Source organism: Pelophylax lessonae, assembly GCF_965119305.1.
Source record: "Pelophylax lessonae genome assembly, chromosome: 4".
Classification (NCBI taxonomy): domain Eukaryota; kingdom Metazoa; phylum Chordata; class Amphibia; order Anura; family Ranidae; genus Pelophylax; species Pelophylax lessonae.
Window position 1 is genome coordinate 274,740,472 of NC_138771.1, and position 15,983 is coordinate 274,756,454.

A 15,983-nucleotide genomic window follows, 5' to 3' on the forward strand; every position below is an offset into this window, starting at 1 on the left:
ACTTACAGCGTGCACGGATTTAACATTTGCATCCATGAAGTCAGCGTTAAAACGGATTTTCGGAGGAAAAACCAGTGGAGCAAGTGGAGGCAGCTTGACTCAAGATGCGGCGTTTTTCACGGAGCAGAGGCCACCAGGTAAATTCAGACGGAACAACAGCCAGTCTCAGAATAGACAGTGGCAGCCACAGCAAGGTACAAACCCGCTCGACAAATATGGTAAGCGAACAAAATGCGTAATTTGTCAGAGCACGTACCATTGGGCCAAAGACTGTCCTCATCAGAGAAATGAAGTAAAGCTAGCAGAAGATGAAAATGTCGAAGAGTGTAACATTACACTGTTTACAAAAGTTATGACGGACTCTGAGATTTTCCTAACTGAATCACTGGGATCAGCTATCATTGACATAGCATGCACACGTACTGTTTGTGGTGAAAAGTGGCTGGATAGTTACATGAAAGACCTGAGCCAAAGCCAAATAAACAAACTGATGCAAACAGAATCTTCAAGCTGTAGACCTTTCAGATTTGGTGATGGTCAGGTGGTACACTCCTACAGAAAGGTAAAGCTTCCTGCTAAGATCGGACCAACAAAATGTCACATTGAAACGGAAGTTGTTCCTGTTGATATCCCTTTACTGCTGAGCAAAATGGCTCTAAAGAGAGCAGGAACTGTTTTAGACATGGAGAATGACAAAGTTGTCATGTTCAAGCAACCAGTGCCTCTTGAGCTCACTAGTTCGGGACACTACTGTGTCGACATTAGAGATGGTAATACTGAAGTGGACACCAATGAAAGTGAAGTTCTTGTCATCACAGCAGAGATGTCTACAAAAGAGAAGCGTAAAATTCTCCTGAAGCTTCACAAACAGTTTGGCCATGCCTCTGCAGACCGGCTGCAGAGGCTTATCCTCAGCTCTGGAAATACTGACAAAGACTATCCAGTTATTATACAGGTTATTATACCTGTGAGGTATGTCAAAGATATAATAGGACCAAGCCCAGGCCTGCTGTGGGTTTGCCTTTAGCCTCAGAGTACAATGAGACGGTGGCAATGGATTTACATGAGCTGGAACCTGGCATATGGTACCTCCACACCATCGACCATTTCACACGCTTCAGCGGTGGAAACATTGTGAGAACAAGGAAAGCCTCTGAAATTGTCAACTCTTTCATTCACTCGTGGATAAGTGTTCATGGTGCCCCAAAAGGGATATACACTGACAACGGTGGTGAGTTCAATAATGAGGAGATAAGAGAGATGGCAGAAAAATTCAACATTGAGATGAAGACCACAGCGGCATACAGTCCTTGGAGCAACGGGCTGCTGGAGAGACACAACATGACTCTGACTGAGATTCTTCTGAAGGTGAAAAGGGAAAACGGGTGTGGCTGGCAGACTGCTCTAGACTGGGCTTTAATGGCCAAGAACAGTATGATTAATGTGCATGGTTATGGTTCACACCAGCTGGTGTTTGGTCACAGTCCTAATCTTCCCTCCATTTTGGTTAATAAACTGCCTGCTCTAGAAGGCACTTCTATGAGTACTAGAGTAGGACAGCACCTAGCAGCATTGCATGCTTCCAGAAGAGCATTCACAGAGGTGGAATGCTCAGAAAGAATAAAAAGAGCTTTACGAAAGCAGCTTAGGCCTACAGATGAAAAGTATGAGACAGGAGACAGAGTGTACTACAAACGAGCAGACAGTACAGAGTGGAAAGGTCCTGCTGTAGTTATCGGTCAAGATGGCTCTGTAGTGTTTGTCAGACATGGTGGTATCCTTGTCAGAGTACACCAGTCCAGGCTGAATAAAGTTAATGCACAGGATGGGGATACACTTGTACTACCTGATATTCCTGGAGATAGTACAGAAAAAGAAAATGTAATACACACTGATATGTCAGAAAATTCAAATGATGAAATGAGTGTTAATAGAGAAGTGCAAATCCATGAAAACACAGAAACAGATGATAGAGAAGATGTGAGACAAACTAATGAGAGGGATGCTACTAATACAGTGGGTTCCACGGGTGTCAAACTGAAAACAGGTCAGACAGTGACATTTACAAACAGAAATGATGAGACAAAACACACGGCCAGAGTTTTAGGCAGAGCAGGGAAAGCAAAAGGGCAATATAGAAACTGGTACAATGTGCAGTATCTTGAACCAAATGGCAACGAGGGTCAAAAGGAAGCTTTAGACATGTCACAAGTTGATGATCTTCTCACTTAATGTGAGAACACCGATGGCGATGTACTTATTACCAAAGACATCTCTTTTGATGCTGCTAAACAGCAAGAGATTGACAACTGGCAAAATAATAATGTTTACGAAGAAGTCACAGACAAAGGTCAGAAATGTATCTCTACTAGATGGGTCTGTACGTTAAAGGAAACTTCTAGTGGTGTTGTTCCCAAAGCTCGCCTTGTGGCGAGAGGTTTTGAAGAAGTCAATATGCATGAATTACAGAAAGATTCTCCCACATGTGCATCAGAATCACTCAGGCTCCTGTTAGCTGTTATTTGTCAAAACAAATGGCAAGTGAACTCTATGGATATTAAGTCTGCTTTTTTGCAGGGAATGGAACTCTCAAGAGACATTTACATTCGTCCCCCACCAGAAGCAAGCGTGGACAATGTGTTGTGGAAACTAAAGAAATGTGTGTATGGACTTGCAGATGCTTCCCTCTACTGGTTCAACAAGGTCAAAGAACTCATGCTGAAAAGTGGGGGTAAAATGTCACGGGTTGATCCTGCAGTGTTTTATTGGCAGAATGAGCAGTCTGAGGTAACAGGAGTACTGGCATGCCATGTGGATGATTTTTTTTGGGCAGGTTCAGAGCATTTTGTAACCAATGTCATCCCTGTGCTTAAATCTGCATTTCACGTGGGTCGTGAAGAGTGTGAGAGTTTTTCATATGTGGGGATGAACATTGCTACTGTGGGTGGTGTAGTACAGGTGCATCAGCACAGTTATATTGAAAACCTACAACCAATTAATTTGCAGGCAACACGTGCTGTACAGAGAGAGGCCCCACTGAATGAGAAAGAAAGAGAACAACTCAGATCCAAAATAGGACAGGTTCTGTGGGTTGCTAAACAAACAAGACCAGATGTTATGTTTGACACATGTAGCCTAGCATCCAACATTAAGAATGCTACTGTTCAGTCCATACATGAAGTGAACAAAGTGCTCCGTAAACTTAAGTCAGAGAAGGTAACACTTAAGTTTCAATACTTGGGTAACAGTGAGGATTTGAGTTTGGTAGTATTCAGTGATGCTTCACTGGGCAATCTTCCAGGTGGAGGTACACAGGGTGGGGCTCTAATTGCCCTCATGGAAAAATCAGGAAAGTTCTCCCCACTGTTTTGGCAATCTAAAAAAATTAGACGTGTGGTAAGAAGCACACTGGCAGGAGAAACCCTTGCCATGTCAGATGGTATTGACAATGCTATGTTCTTGGCTATGCTCTACTCTGAACTCACTACTGGTAAAGCTGATCTTAATGCTCTTCCTCTTATCTGTGTTACTGATAACCATTCCCTGTTTGACGCTATTAAGTCTACAAAACAGGTCACAGAGAAGAGACTAAGATTAGAAATAAGCGGTGTCAAAGAGCTCATACATGCTAATAAAATCAAAGAAGTGCGTTGGTCAACAGCCAAGTCACAACTTGCTGACTGTTTGACAAAAAAAGGTGCTTCCTCTCTTATGCTTCTTAAAGCGCTGTATGAGGGTGTATGGAAACTGTAAAATCTGGTCCATTGAGCATATATCTTGGTATTTTTTTGTTTGTTTAAATACGCAAACTCACTTGAATGCTACTGTGTTCTGAAAATCATTTTTGTGTGACAATGTTTTATGTCAAACTCACCCGTTCTTTTTTTTTTATCTTAAGAAGAGAGTGAGTTTGTTAACTTCATGTACAAGGGATATAGTTGTTTAATATACTGCCATCTTGTGGTCATTTCGGTTACTGCATCTTTTTCAGTGTTCCCTCCTATTCTATGATGTATTTCCCCTTCCTGTTTTAGTTAGTGTGTAGGAGAAAATAAAGTACTGAGTGCAGAACCACGTCGTGTCTGTGGAGTTTATCATCCACCATCAAGTGGATATAGGAGGAGTCCCCTGTAGTGCATTTGCACATCTTTCCCAGCAAGGAGTATTATCTCCAAGGGTTAGAAAGGCTGGATTCATCTCTTTTTCATGGATAGTGTAGGACCCACTGATAATGGGGTACTTTGACGTAGTGGTGGGCTTGAGCACTATATGGCCATATGGTGGGACCAAATCCCCATTTTTATTTATGGATTGTCTTCAAATTTGGTAGTAATTTCTTTTGCATGTGTGCGCTATTCTTTTTTAATATAGATGTCTGACATCGCTATAGTGTGATCCGGGCCTGAGACAGATTGTGAGACAGATTTATAACAAGGTCACAGCTTAAGTCCTACATTCCTCCCTCGGCTGCTTTAAAGTAGAACTGCAACAGAATTAAACCTGACCTTGACCACTTCCCAATTGCATGTCTCAGAGCTTTGGTAATCTATCACAGTTGGCTGCCCAAAAATACATGTGTAGGGGTCACAAATACACTGTAAACATGTTGAAAAACCTTTACCTGATTTTTGTCAAAAGTTAGTCATACACTTTGGCAAGTGGGCTGAATAAGAGAAATCTAGTAGATTCCTCCACTCATGCTAAACAGTGCGGATGATGGAATCTACCCTGGGGATTGTGTATTCAGCAGGCAGAGGTACCTGCCGAACAGTCACTGTTCATTTGACAATTTTCCAGCTGGCTTTCAAATCTTTTTTCAAGCCAACAGAACCACTCACAGCTTGAGTTTCGGCTGATTCAGCAGAAATCAGGCCAAATTTGAGATGTGTACAGCCTGGCTATCTGCGTCCCTAATTTGCATTATAAATGTCCCCCACTGTGTATTGAATGGGCTGTCAATGCTCTGCAAAAAAAAGGAAAAATAGATATGCATCCTGTTTTCCTTCATGCATAGATGGGAATGGGCCCATAATATGTGATACGTTATTCACTGAATCCTATGGGTTAGCTAAGGAGACAGCGTGGCCTGCCTATCCAAATATAGTTATTAATTAAATAATTATACACTTTTATTCTGTCCAAGAGGACTATCTAACAAAAAAGGATTAGAATTTATCCCAGGATCCCAGAAAGACACTATATTTTTTTTATGGCTGGACTGTTCGCTTGTTTTTTTTTTTTTTTAGAAGGAAAAAGTGTAATTTAGCTAATCTGTAAATCTTTTACCTACCTTGTAATGTTTCACTGTGTTCAGTCTCTTAAAACCATTCTCCATCACAACAGTAGAGGCATCTATATCTAACAGCTCCTTATATGTTTGACCATAATGAAGTTCTGTTCATGGAGGAAAGATAAATAAAACATATATGAGAGAATATTATATATCACACAAACTAGTCCAGGTATTATTCATCCAAAATATACCAGAATTTCAGTCATTACCATGCTTCCATAATGTACCAAATTATTTTAGGAGCCATTTAGCTTTGTGCACTTTTCTGCCATCTGAAACCAGGACTGACTTGAAAAAAATTCAATATACACTACATTACCAAAAATATTGGAACACCTGCCTTTACACACACATGACCTTTAATGGCATCCCAGTCTTAGTCCATAGGGTTCAATACTGAGTTGGCCCACTCCCTACAGCTATAACAGCTTCAACTCTTCTGGGAAGACTGTCCACAAGGTTTAGGAATGTGTCTTTTGACCATTCTTCCAAAAGCACATTTGTGAGGTCTGGCACTAATGTGAACGAGAAGGTCTGACTCGCAGTTGCCACTCTAATTTACCCCAAAGGTGTTCTATCGGGTTGAGGCCAAGACTCTGTGCAGGCCAGTCAAGTTCCTCCACCCCACACTCGCTCATCCATGTCTTTATGAACCTTGCTTTGTGCACTGGTCCAAATCATTTCGTGGAAGGGGGATTAGGGTGTGGGGACATTTTTCAGGGGTTGGGCTTGGCCCCTTAGCTCCAGTGAAGGGAACACTTAAGGTGTCCGCATACCATGATATTTTGGACAATTTAATGCTCCCAACTTTGTGGAAACAGTTTGGAGATGGTCCCTTCCTGTTCCATGACTGCGCACCAGTGCACAAAGAAAGGTCCATAAAGACATGGATGAGCGAGTTTGGGGTGGAGGAACTTGACTGGCCTGCACAGAGTCCTGACCTCAACCTGACAAAACACCTTTGAGTTGAATTAGAGCGAAGACTGCAAGCAAGGCCTTCTCGTTCTCATCAGTGCCTGACCTCACAGATGCGCTTCTGGAATAATGGTCAAACATTCCCATAGCCATACTCCTAAACCTTGTGGACAGCCTTCCCAGAAGAGTTGAAGCTGTTATAGCTGCAAAGGATGGACCAACCCAATATTTAACCCTACAGACTAAGACTAGGATGCAATTAAAATTCATGTGTGTGTAAAGGCAGGTGTCCCAATACTTTTGGTAATATAGTGTATATGGTACAGGATATATACAGCTGCAGTTCCAATGCTGTATTATTCCCTGCTGCAACTTTACACTGTGTTATTGATCTTGAACAAAAACCTGGGGTATTGTCTACAGCAAAGAGTAGAAGTTTTACAGTTGGCTGACCTGTCTTTATAAAAAGTCAAGGTGGATAACACATTATTATTGACTTATACAATGCCATCATTTTTCATGGAGCTGTACAATGTAATCAATGTAAGGAGGGGTAGTACAAGTTATAAAGCAAAAAATCACCAGAGACAAATGCATACAGCCATATGACAAAATGTATTATTAATTATAATAATAATAAGCTATAGGAGCAATTGTCCTCCTGCCTAGAGAAGCTTACAATCTGAGGGATAGGGTTGAATATGAGTAGCTAAATAAAGAATTACCGTGTTTTTTTCGTCAGATTTTAGAGGGGAAAGCAGTGTTGGTTGAGTGATGGAAGTGATTAGGGTTAGCTCAGAATATATGCATGTCCTTAAGAACACATTGTAAGGATGTGTTTGAAGGTGTCAAGGACAGGGTCAAATAGTATCTAATAGGAAATTCCAGAAAAAGGGGAGAGAACCATCAGAAGTTGTTGGTTGGTAGGGGATCAAATACTTATTTTTCTCACTGCACTGCAACTCAATTTATACCATTTGTATCATGTGTTTTTATTCTGGATTTTTGGTTAATATTCTGTCTCTATCATTTAAAATACACCTATGATAAAATTATGGACCTTTTATTTCTTTGTAAGTGGGCAAACTTATAAAATCTGCAGGGGATCAAATAACAATTTTCCGCTCTGTATTATTTATTACAGGTATTGTATAGAAACACACACACACACACACGAGCATATGGAAAACATGCAAACTCCATGCAGGTAGAGGCATGGTTTGGATTTGAACCTATGACCCTAGTGCTACAAGGCAGAACCTCTAAGCCACTTAAAAAGTCATATTGTGGAGGGCTATGAAAGTTGGAGGTAAACATTTCAGAAGCTTAGAAGTAGCATCCAGGTTAGTGGTTCAGTCTGTTTGTTGGAAGACCACAGAGAAGAGAGACATAAGATGTGTTTCTATTATGGAGCTGACAATAAGTGGTTATTAAGTTATACTACGGTTTACATGAAAGAGCAGATCCAAGTATTACCCTTCAGTAATGAGTTGGGTATTCAACGTTTTTGAAGTGTTGTTCACAGAAAGTGTTACTTCAAAGTAGAAAGATTACTGTTCTGTTTATCCATACCACAAATCACACCACATTATACACAACATTGAACTTATGCAAAAATAACTACCTAAACAAATGTCACAAGGAGGGAAGCTAAAAGCATATCCATTTTTTGATAGAAACGCTTGAAGGACTTTTTCTTTGACTTGCCCGATGGTATCACAGTCCAGAACTGTTACATTTATGCACTGACTGGCATCATCAACAGCTTCACTTTCTGTTGTTGGGTAATGTACATTAATGTCCTATGGGGACAAAAAGGAAATTCAAGTTGTATAAACTACACAGAACTAAACAGGAAAGTCAGTATAACATTGTATAATCTGTTTTGGTAGCTCTCCATAATGTGTTTATGGATCTATGTATATTGTAACTAACACTGTGTTCACTAAATTACACTCAACATGAACAGTGATCATATTGTTTGTCTAATACAACAAAATATATGTGCAGAGCTCTGCACAGGTTTGGTCTTGGGGACATGTTTTGTTCCTATGTGAATGTGATGTACCATGACATTTGTAGTACGGTGTTGGTGATTGGCTAAAAAACTGACCCTTTTCCTGTTCTCTCTGGGGTCAGACAAGGCTGCCCTCTCTCACCTCTGCTTTTCGTTTGCTGTATAGAGCTCTTTGCCGAATGCATCCGACAGAACCCAGAGATCAGAGGGATCACCGCCCTGGGACCGGACAGAAGGGCTGTCAAGTGCTCACTCTACATGGACAACGTAACGGTGTTCTGTGCTGACCAGCGATCCATCGACTCGCTCGTCCAGACCTGTGAGGACTTCGGAAAAGCTTCAGGGGCAAAGGTCAACTGCGGGAAGTCAGAGGTCATGCTCTTCGTAAAGTGGTTCCTGCCTTCCTCTGCATCCATCCCTTTCAGGCGGACTTCATCAAAATTCTTGGAGTTTGGTTTGGAGCTGAGGGCGCAGCCCTGAAGTTTTGGGAGGAGAGACTGTCCAAGATGAGACAGAAGTTTGGACTATGGAGCCTCAGAGAACTCACCATCGAAGGGAAAACACTGGTACTCCGCAGCGAGATTCTCCCTGTGTTGCAGTACCTCGCCCAGGCCTGCCCCCCCCCCCCCCCCGGGTCAACACCTGTAAGGCCATCACCAGGGCGGTGTTCGACTTCATCTGGGGCTCCAAGATGGACAGAGTGAAGCGGGCAGTCATGTTCAAGGAACCCCTCAAGGGCGGTAAGGGAGTGCCCGACATCAAAACGTTACTGGGGGTGTTCTTTGCCTGCAATTGCATCCGCAGAACTTTAGTGGACAGAACTTTGGACTCTGGCGGCAACTCCATGTCCCGTTTTTTTCCTCCTGCCTCTCTGGAGGTCGCTTGGATGGGACAAATGGGACAGTTCCATCCCCTACAACTGGGACACTCTTTGGTGCTACTTGGACACTTTCAAGTTCATCAAGGATCGGGGGCTGCATGCAGTTAAGCCCGACTTGTGGAAGCCAAAAACTATCTACAAGTTGATCAGAGCATCGGACATTGTTGAGACTGTTCCAGGCCTCCCTTCAGCCACTTGCAAAGTGGTCTGGAGGAATTTTTCTTCAAAGGGACTCACCAACAGGCATAAAGACCTGGCGTGGATGGCAATCCAGGGGGGACTGCCGCTCAGGACATTCATGCATGCCAGAAACTTGTGCAGATACAGGCACTGCCCTTTTTGCATCATTCATGAGGAAACGTCTTTTCACGTTTTCTGGGAGTGCTCCTTTGCACAGAGCCTGTTGAGGGCCTTGGAACCTGAACTTAAAGACTTTGTTCCACAGACTGCCATCACACATTTCGGTGTGCTGAATGGACTTTTTCACAGAACATTTTCTCAGGAGGACATTGACAACGCCTGGCGGGTGTTGTGTTGCTTTAAGGACGCTTTATGGTGCGCCAGAAAGCGCCTTATCCAACAGCGGGAGAAGATGTCTATTCAGGACTGTCGCAGACTGGTCCACAGTCTGCTCAGAGACTATAACCTGATGGATCTCATGGAAGAAGAGGAGGTCTGAAGATTTCCCCTTCCCCCACTCTCCCTTGTGTGTCTTTGTCCATTAAATAAAGCTTCGGGCTTGTGATTTCATTCCCCTCCCCTTACCCCACTCTCCCACCCCCCCCTCACACCTGTTGCTTTTTTTGTAATATTATATTGTTTGATATCGTTTGATTAATGCAACATATAGACAAATGGTTTAGTATGGTAATTTCTATAAAAACATAAACAATTAATCAGAAAAAAAATACTTACAACATTATTAAAGTCTGTCATTTGCCATAACAGCCAGTCCTCGTTCACAGTATATAGGGCTTTACTTGTTATTGCATCTATGGGACCTTTGTGTATCCTCTGATTCAGGGTACAAACAAGACCATACAAAGGTTCTCCCACTGATTCCTAGACAGTAATGACATACCATTACCAGGAGCCAAGACTTTATGTAAAACATACAATCCAAAGTTTTATGCTAGGTTTCACAAGCAGTCAGAAAAATAATACCTGCCCAGACTTGCAAGACCAAACTTTGAAAACCCTATGTGCAATAATACTCAGGTCAATATTTCAATACAGGAAGTGTTTGTAGGATGCAGTTACTGCAGGACATGCAACTCCATCTGGTCAATACTCTTTCGTTCACAGATCCTTTCAGCAAATCTGTAAATTGTCATTCAAGGCCTGCATAGCTGCCTATGGTAAGTTATGCCAACCTACATATCTTTAGTTGGCCACACACCTTTTTTGCTTGCCCTTAGGTTGTATCAATTAAATTTACAATATTTACCAATATACAGTATATGTAGTATGAAGGTCTGCATAAAACAACTAATTCAATTTATACTCAATCAGGTAGGCTCTGGAGCTTAGTAAATGAGGTAAAACTTCACTTTACAAAAAGTACTCAATCACATGCAAGAAAAATAATTTAACAAAAAAACACATTTTTGCTTGCACATGATTGGATGATAGCAGCCAGCAGTTCTCACCCTCATTTTCTAAGCTCTGAAGCAACTGCACTTGCAAGTACACAGCCTATTTGCCTTTAGTAAATTAACCCCATTGGGTCCTTAAAGGAAACCTTTATTTAAATATGTACTTTAATAGCCACACAAAAAAATAGAACCTTGCAAACCCACTTACAGGAAAATTTGCAAACTGGGCAAAACTATCCAAATTTGGTACACTCATACTAAACTTAAATGCACTTTGGCAGATTCTTCAGTTCTGCATTAATGTTCCAGCATCAGCTTCATTCATGTGTGTTTGCATACAGTCTAATAGTTAAAATTGGGAACAGAAATTCATTAATTTGCATTCACTCGCTTTTTTATGAACAGGAGGAGCTTATACCAAAAAGACAGCACAAATTAAATTTATTGACACTGTCATTACAGTGTCATATGCAATGGTATAGTCAGGCCTTTTTTTTAAGTAAAGCAGCACAATATTGTAGCTGTAAAAAGTGTCATGTCCTACAATGACCAATCAGATTTCCAATCACTCAAGTCCAATAAGTGCTAAGATTACCAGAAAAAAGTCCCATATATCGAAAAAAAAAAAAAACCTAGTAATAGTAGCGCAGATAGTTCAAATGGTAATCCTCCACACAGAAGAAACGAATGTCCCTTTAAAAATCTTATGCAGAGTCTCTTAAATTTCTCTCCACCAATTGGGAACAATAGTGAATTTACGGGGTCACCACACCACACATCCTCCACCTTGGTGCTAAATAAGGGGGGTGGCAACTCACCAGACAGCGTAGCCCACCTATTCTCATAGGATAGGCAATAAGGCAAAGAACACAAATCTCCTCTAATCAGATTACAGCAGCCGACTGTGTCTTTCCTTGTAGCTTGTCATTTAAGGCGTTCCCTTCTCCTCACAGCAATCCTGTACTCGATCGGATGGTCTCAGTCCCCAACACCAGGCCAAGCAGGTCATATTGGTTGAGTGTTGAGCCATCCGGGGCTATGGGAACTGATTAGTCAGAACCATTCATGGAAGCATAACCCACTTCTGTACTGGGATAGGCATCTGTACTCGATCGGATCATCTCATTCCCCAACACCAGGCTAAGCAGGTCATATTGGTTGAGTGTTGAGCCATCCGGGGCTACGGGAAATGATTAGTCAGAACCATTCCTGGAAGCATAACCCACTTCTGTACTGGGATAGACATCAGTTTAGAGTTACAGAGGAGATCCAGGGCTAGAATTATTGCTCTCGCTCTAATGATCGCGGCGATACCCGGATGGCTCAACACTCAACCAATATGACCTGCTTAGCCTGGTGTTGGGGACTGAGATGATCCGATCGAGTACAGATGCCTATCCCAGTACAGAAGTGGGTTATGCTTCCATGAATGGTTCTGACTAATCAGTTCCCGTAGCCCCGGATGGCTCAACACTCAACCAATATGACCTGCTTGGCCTGGTGTTGGGGACTGAGACCATCCGATCGAGTACAGGATTGCTGTGAGGAGAAGGGAACGCCTTAAATGACAAGCTACAAGGAAAGACACAGTCGGCTGCTGTAATCTGATCGGAGGAGATTTGTGTTCTTTGCCTTATTGCCTATTCTATGAGAATAGGTGGGCTACACTGTCTGGTGAGTTGCCACCCCCCTTATTTAGCACCAAGGTGGAGGATGTGTGGTGTGGTGACCCCGTAAATTCACTATTGTTCCCAATTGGTGGAGAGAAATTTAAGAGACTCTGCATACGATTTTTAAAGGGACATTCGTTTCTTCTGTGTGGAGGATTACCATTTGAACTATCTGCGCTACTATTACTAGTTTTTTGTTCGATATATGGGACTTTTTTCTGGTAACCTTAACATATTTGCAATTTTAAAGTAGCTGCGATAGGTCTGGAATCGGACTCATTTAATACATTTAAACTTGTGCGCAGGGGGTATATCATATTTATCACTTGTGGATATTTATTTTATATATATTACAAGTCCAATAAGTGAAATAAAATTTTGATGGTTGAACTGGGTTACTACAATCAACCCTTTTCTTAAAGAAAAGGCAGATTGCTACATGTTGGGTGAACTTTGCCACAAGCACAAAGCAAAGCATCATGGCTGTGGTGTGTAAACATCCCCACCAGTCGCCTATTGCAACTTAAGTGGGGGGTGACAGTTGGCAGGCAACATAAACGCGGCTCAACAGCGCATTTTTGCCACCCCTAACTGCAAGTCTACACAAAGCCTGAGTAAACTATCATTAGGAATGATCAAATTAAAGGTCACATCTGTAATTTAAAATTTAGTCTAAAATAATGAAATACATAAAAATAAGTTATTAAATGCAGAATAGCAGGCCAGCTTCATGACATCTTATAAACTGTTGTAAATCTGATTTTTTTTCTCACCCGCAGGAAGCCATACAAGCAAGTGGCCATCCAATTGGTCAATAACTTTTCCACAACTGTTTCTGTTCGCCTTAGCATCAGCTTTGGATTTTTGTTGCTTGATTGCTCTATTAGATCTTTAATCAATGTATCAAGCAATCCAGTGAGATAGAGCAAATCATTCTGAAAGGTGATGGTCAGGAAGGATGCAAACAAACATCTAGGAGCAACAAAATTCAAACATATATAGTTTTTTGTAAAGAAATCCATATGTATATCATCCCACAATTCTGCTCATGATGTGTACACCTTTTACAAAAGTTTTTTTTTTATAGTATGCTTTCTTTATAGCATGGTGGTGCAACACCTACAACTGGAGTTCTACATTGGTGAGGATCTGGGTTTCATTCCCACTAGAACAATTATTACTGTGCTTGTATAAATCTTCTTCCACTCTGCGAAAATCATGCTGATTGCTTAACTGCATTATTGTGTGTATAGCTGTGGTTTGCTATAAGCTTATCAAAGGATAAGGTCTGTTGAGAAACTTTATATGCATATAATGTGTTTCTTGGGGCATAAGCTGAGCACAATTGGTATGCCTGCTTTGGTATGATGTCGGACGACTGCATAACTGAGTTTTCTGTTGTATCTCTTTGGGAATCTAACAGATTGTGGTGAAATGTTAGTACAAGTTACCCTGTCCTTGTAATCAAGAAAACCAATGATTGAAGAATTTTCTGCGGAGAAACGGTGCTACTTGTCTGCAGCTGGTGATGAACATAACAGGTTCAGAAATCATGAGATAGGGTTGTAACCTCTGAACTCTGCAAATAATTTTTAACATCGCCATTTCTTGAATCAATTTAGCATTACACCATAACATGGTGAAAATATATTATTTTATTTAATGGATACATTACTGTATGACAATGTACTCTTAGTTTGTAAAAGATTCTCCTAGGAAGAATGACATGGGTGTTGAATCCACAAGAGCATCCAATATACGGTGCATCCGGAAAGTATTAACAGTGCTTCACTTTTTCCACATTTTGTTATGTTACAGCCTTATTCCAAAATGGACAATGTAAAAGAAGTTTGTTTGAGATCTTTGCAAATTTATTAATAATAAAAAATGAAAAAAATCACATGTACATAAGTATTCACAGCCTTTGCTCAATACTTTATTGAAGCACCTTTGGCACCAACTACAACTTCAAGCCTTTTTGAGTATGATGCTACAAGCTTGGCACATCTGTTTTTGGGCAGATTCTCCCATTCTTCTTTGCAGGACCACTCAAGTTCCTTTAGGTTGGATGGGGAGCATCAGTGCACTGCCATTTTTAGATCCCTCCATAGATGTTCAATTAGGTTCAAGTCTGGGCTCTGGCTGGGCAGCTCAAGGCCATTCCTTTGTTATCTTGGCTGTGTGCTTAGGGTCACTGTCCTGTTGGAAGATGAACCTCCGCCCCAGTCTGAGGTCCAGAGTTCTCTGGAGCAGGTTTTCATCAAGGGTGGCTATGTACATTGCTGCATTCATCTTTCCCTTAAAGGATCCTGCCAAGTCTCCCAGTTCCTAACACTGAAAAACATCCCCACAGCATCATACTGCCACCACCATGCTTCACTGCAGGAATGGTATTGGCCAGGTGATGAGAGGTGCCTGGTTTCCTCCAGACATGACACTTGCCCTTCAGGCTAAAGAGTTCAATCTTTGTTTCATCAGACCAGTGAATTTTGTTTCTCATGGCTTGAAAGTCCTTCAGGTGCCTTTTGGTAAGCTCCAGGTGGGCTGTCATCTGCTTTTTACTGAGTAGTGGCTTCCGTCAGGTCACTCTACCGTATAGGCCTGATGGTTGGAGAGCTACAGAGATGGTTGTTCTTCTGGAAGGTTCCCCTCTCTCCACAGAGAAATACTGGAGTTCTGTCAGAGTGACCATCGAGTTCTTGGTCACTTCCCTGACTAAGGCCCTTTTCCCCTGATTGTTTGGGTGGTCCGCTCTAGGAAGAATCCTGGTGGTTCCGAACTTCTTTCATTTACGGATGATAGAGGCCACTGTGCACATTGGGACCTTCAATGCTGCAGACATTTTTCTCTACCCTTCCCCAGATCTGTGCCTTAATACAATCCTATCTCAGAGGTCTACAGACAATTCTTTGGATTTCATGACTTGGTTTGTGCTCCAACATGCACTGTTAACTGTGGAACCTTAGATAGACAGATGTGGGCCTTTCCAAATCATGTCCAATCAACTGAATTTACCACAGGTGGACTCCAATCGAGTTGTAGAAACAGTTCAAGGATGATCAGAGGAAACAGGATGCACCTGAGCTCAATTCTAAGTGTCATTGCAAAGGCTCTGAATACCTATACTTTTCATTTTTTATTTTGAATAAATTTACAACTATTTCAAACAAACTTCTTTTACGTTGTCATCATGGGGTATTGTTGGTAGAATTGTTAGGAAAAGAATGAATTCAATCCATTTTGGAAGTGAAGCGCTGTGAACACCTTACTTTGTGCACTGGTCCAAATCATTTGGTGAAGGGGGGAATGTGGTGTGGGGTTGTTTTTCAGGGGTTGGGTTTGGCCCCTTCGTTCCAGTGAAAGGAACTCTTAAGACGTCCGCATAACAAGACATTGTGGAAAATTTAATGTTCCCAACTTTGTGAGAACAGTTTGGGGTTAGGGTTGGCTCTTCCTGTGCACCAGTGCACAAATCAAGGTCCAAAAAGACATGGACGAGAGATTTTGGGGTGGAGTCCAGACCTCAACCAGATAGAACACTATTGTGATGAATTAGAGGGCAGACTAGTAACCAGGCCTTCCCTCTAACATCAGTGCCTGACCTCACAAATGT

The 15,983-nt window shown here is 41.7% G+C and overlaps 1 protein-coding gene and 1 pseudogene across 2 annotated transcripts in view; one reads left to right on the forward strand and one right to left on the reverse strand.

The window, feature by feature from the left end:
* The window catches only part of LOC309553361 (plexin-C1-like), a 201,429-nt gene that overhangs the window by 37,760 nt on the left and 147,686 nt on the right, over nucleotides 1–15,983 (reverse strand). The window contains exons 20-23 of the mRNA XM_082254465.1: nucleotides 13,144–13,342; nucleotides 10,021–10,167; nucleotides 7,833–8,010; nucleotides 5,291–5,394 (exon numbers count right to left, since the gene is read on the reverse strand). Of these exons, the coding sequence (XP_082110591.1) occupies nucleotides 5,291–5,394; nucleotides 7,833–8,010; nucleotides 10,021–10,167; nucleotides 13,144–13,342 (628 nt within the window). The remainder of the gene's footprint in view (nucleotides 1–5,290; nucleotides 5,395–7,832; nucleotides 8,011–10,020; nucleotides 10,168–13,143; nucleotides 13,343–15,983) is intronic.
* LOC309554583 lies at nucleotides 8,170–9,784 on the forward strand (annotated as a pseudogene). The gene is made up of 2 exons: nucleotides 8,170–8,187; nucleotides 8,651–9,784. The product of its transcript is annotated as an uncharacterized misc_RNA (transcript).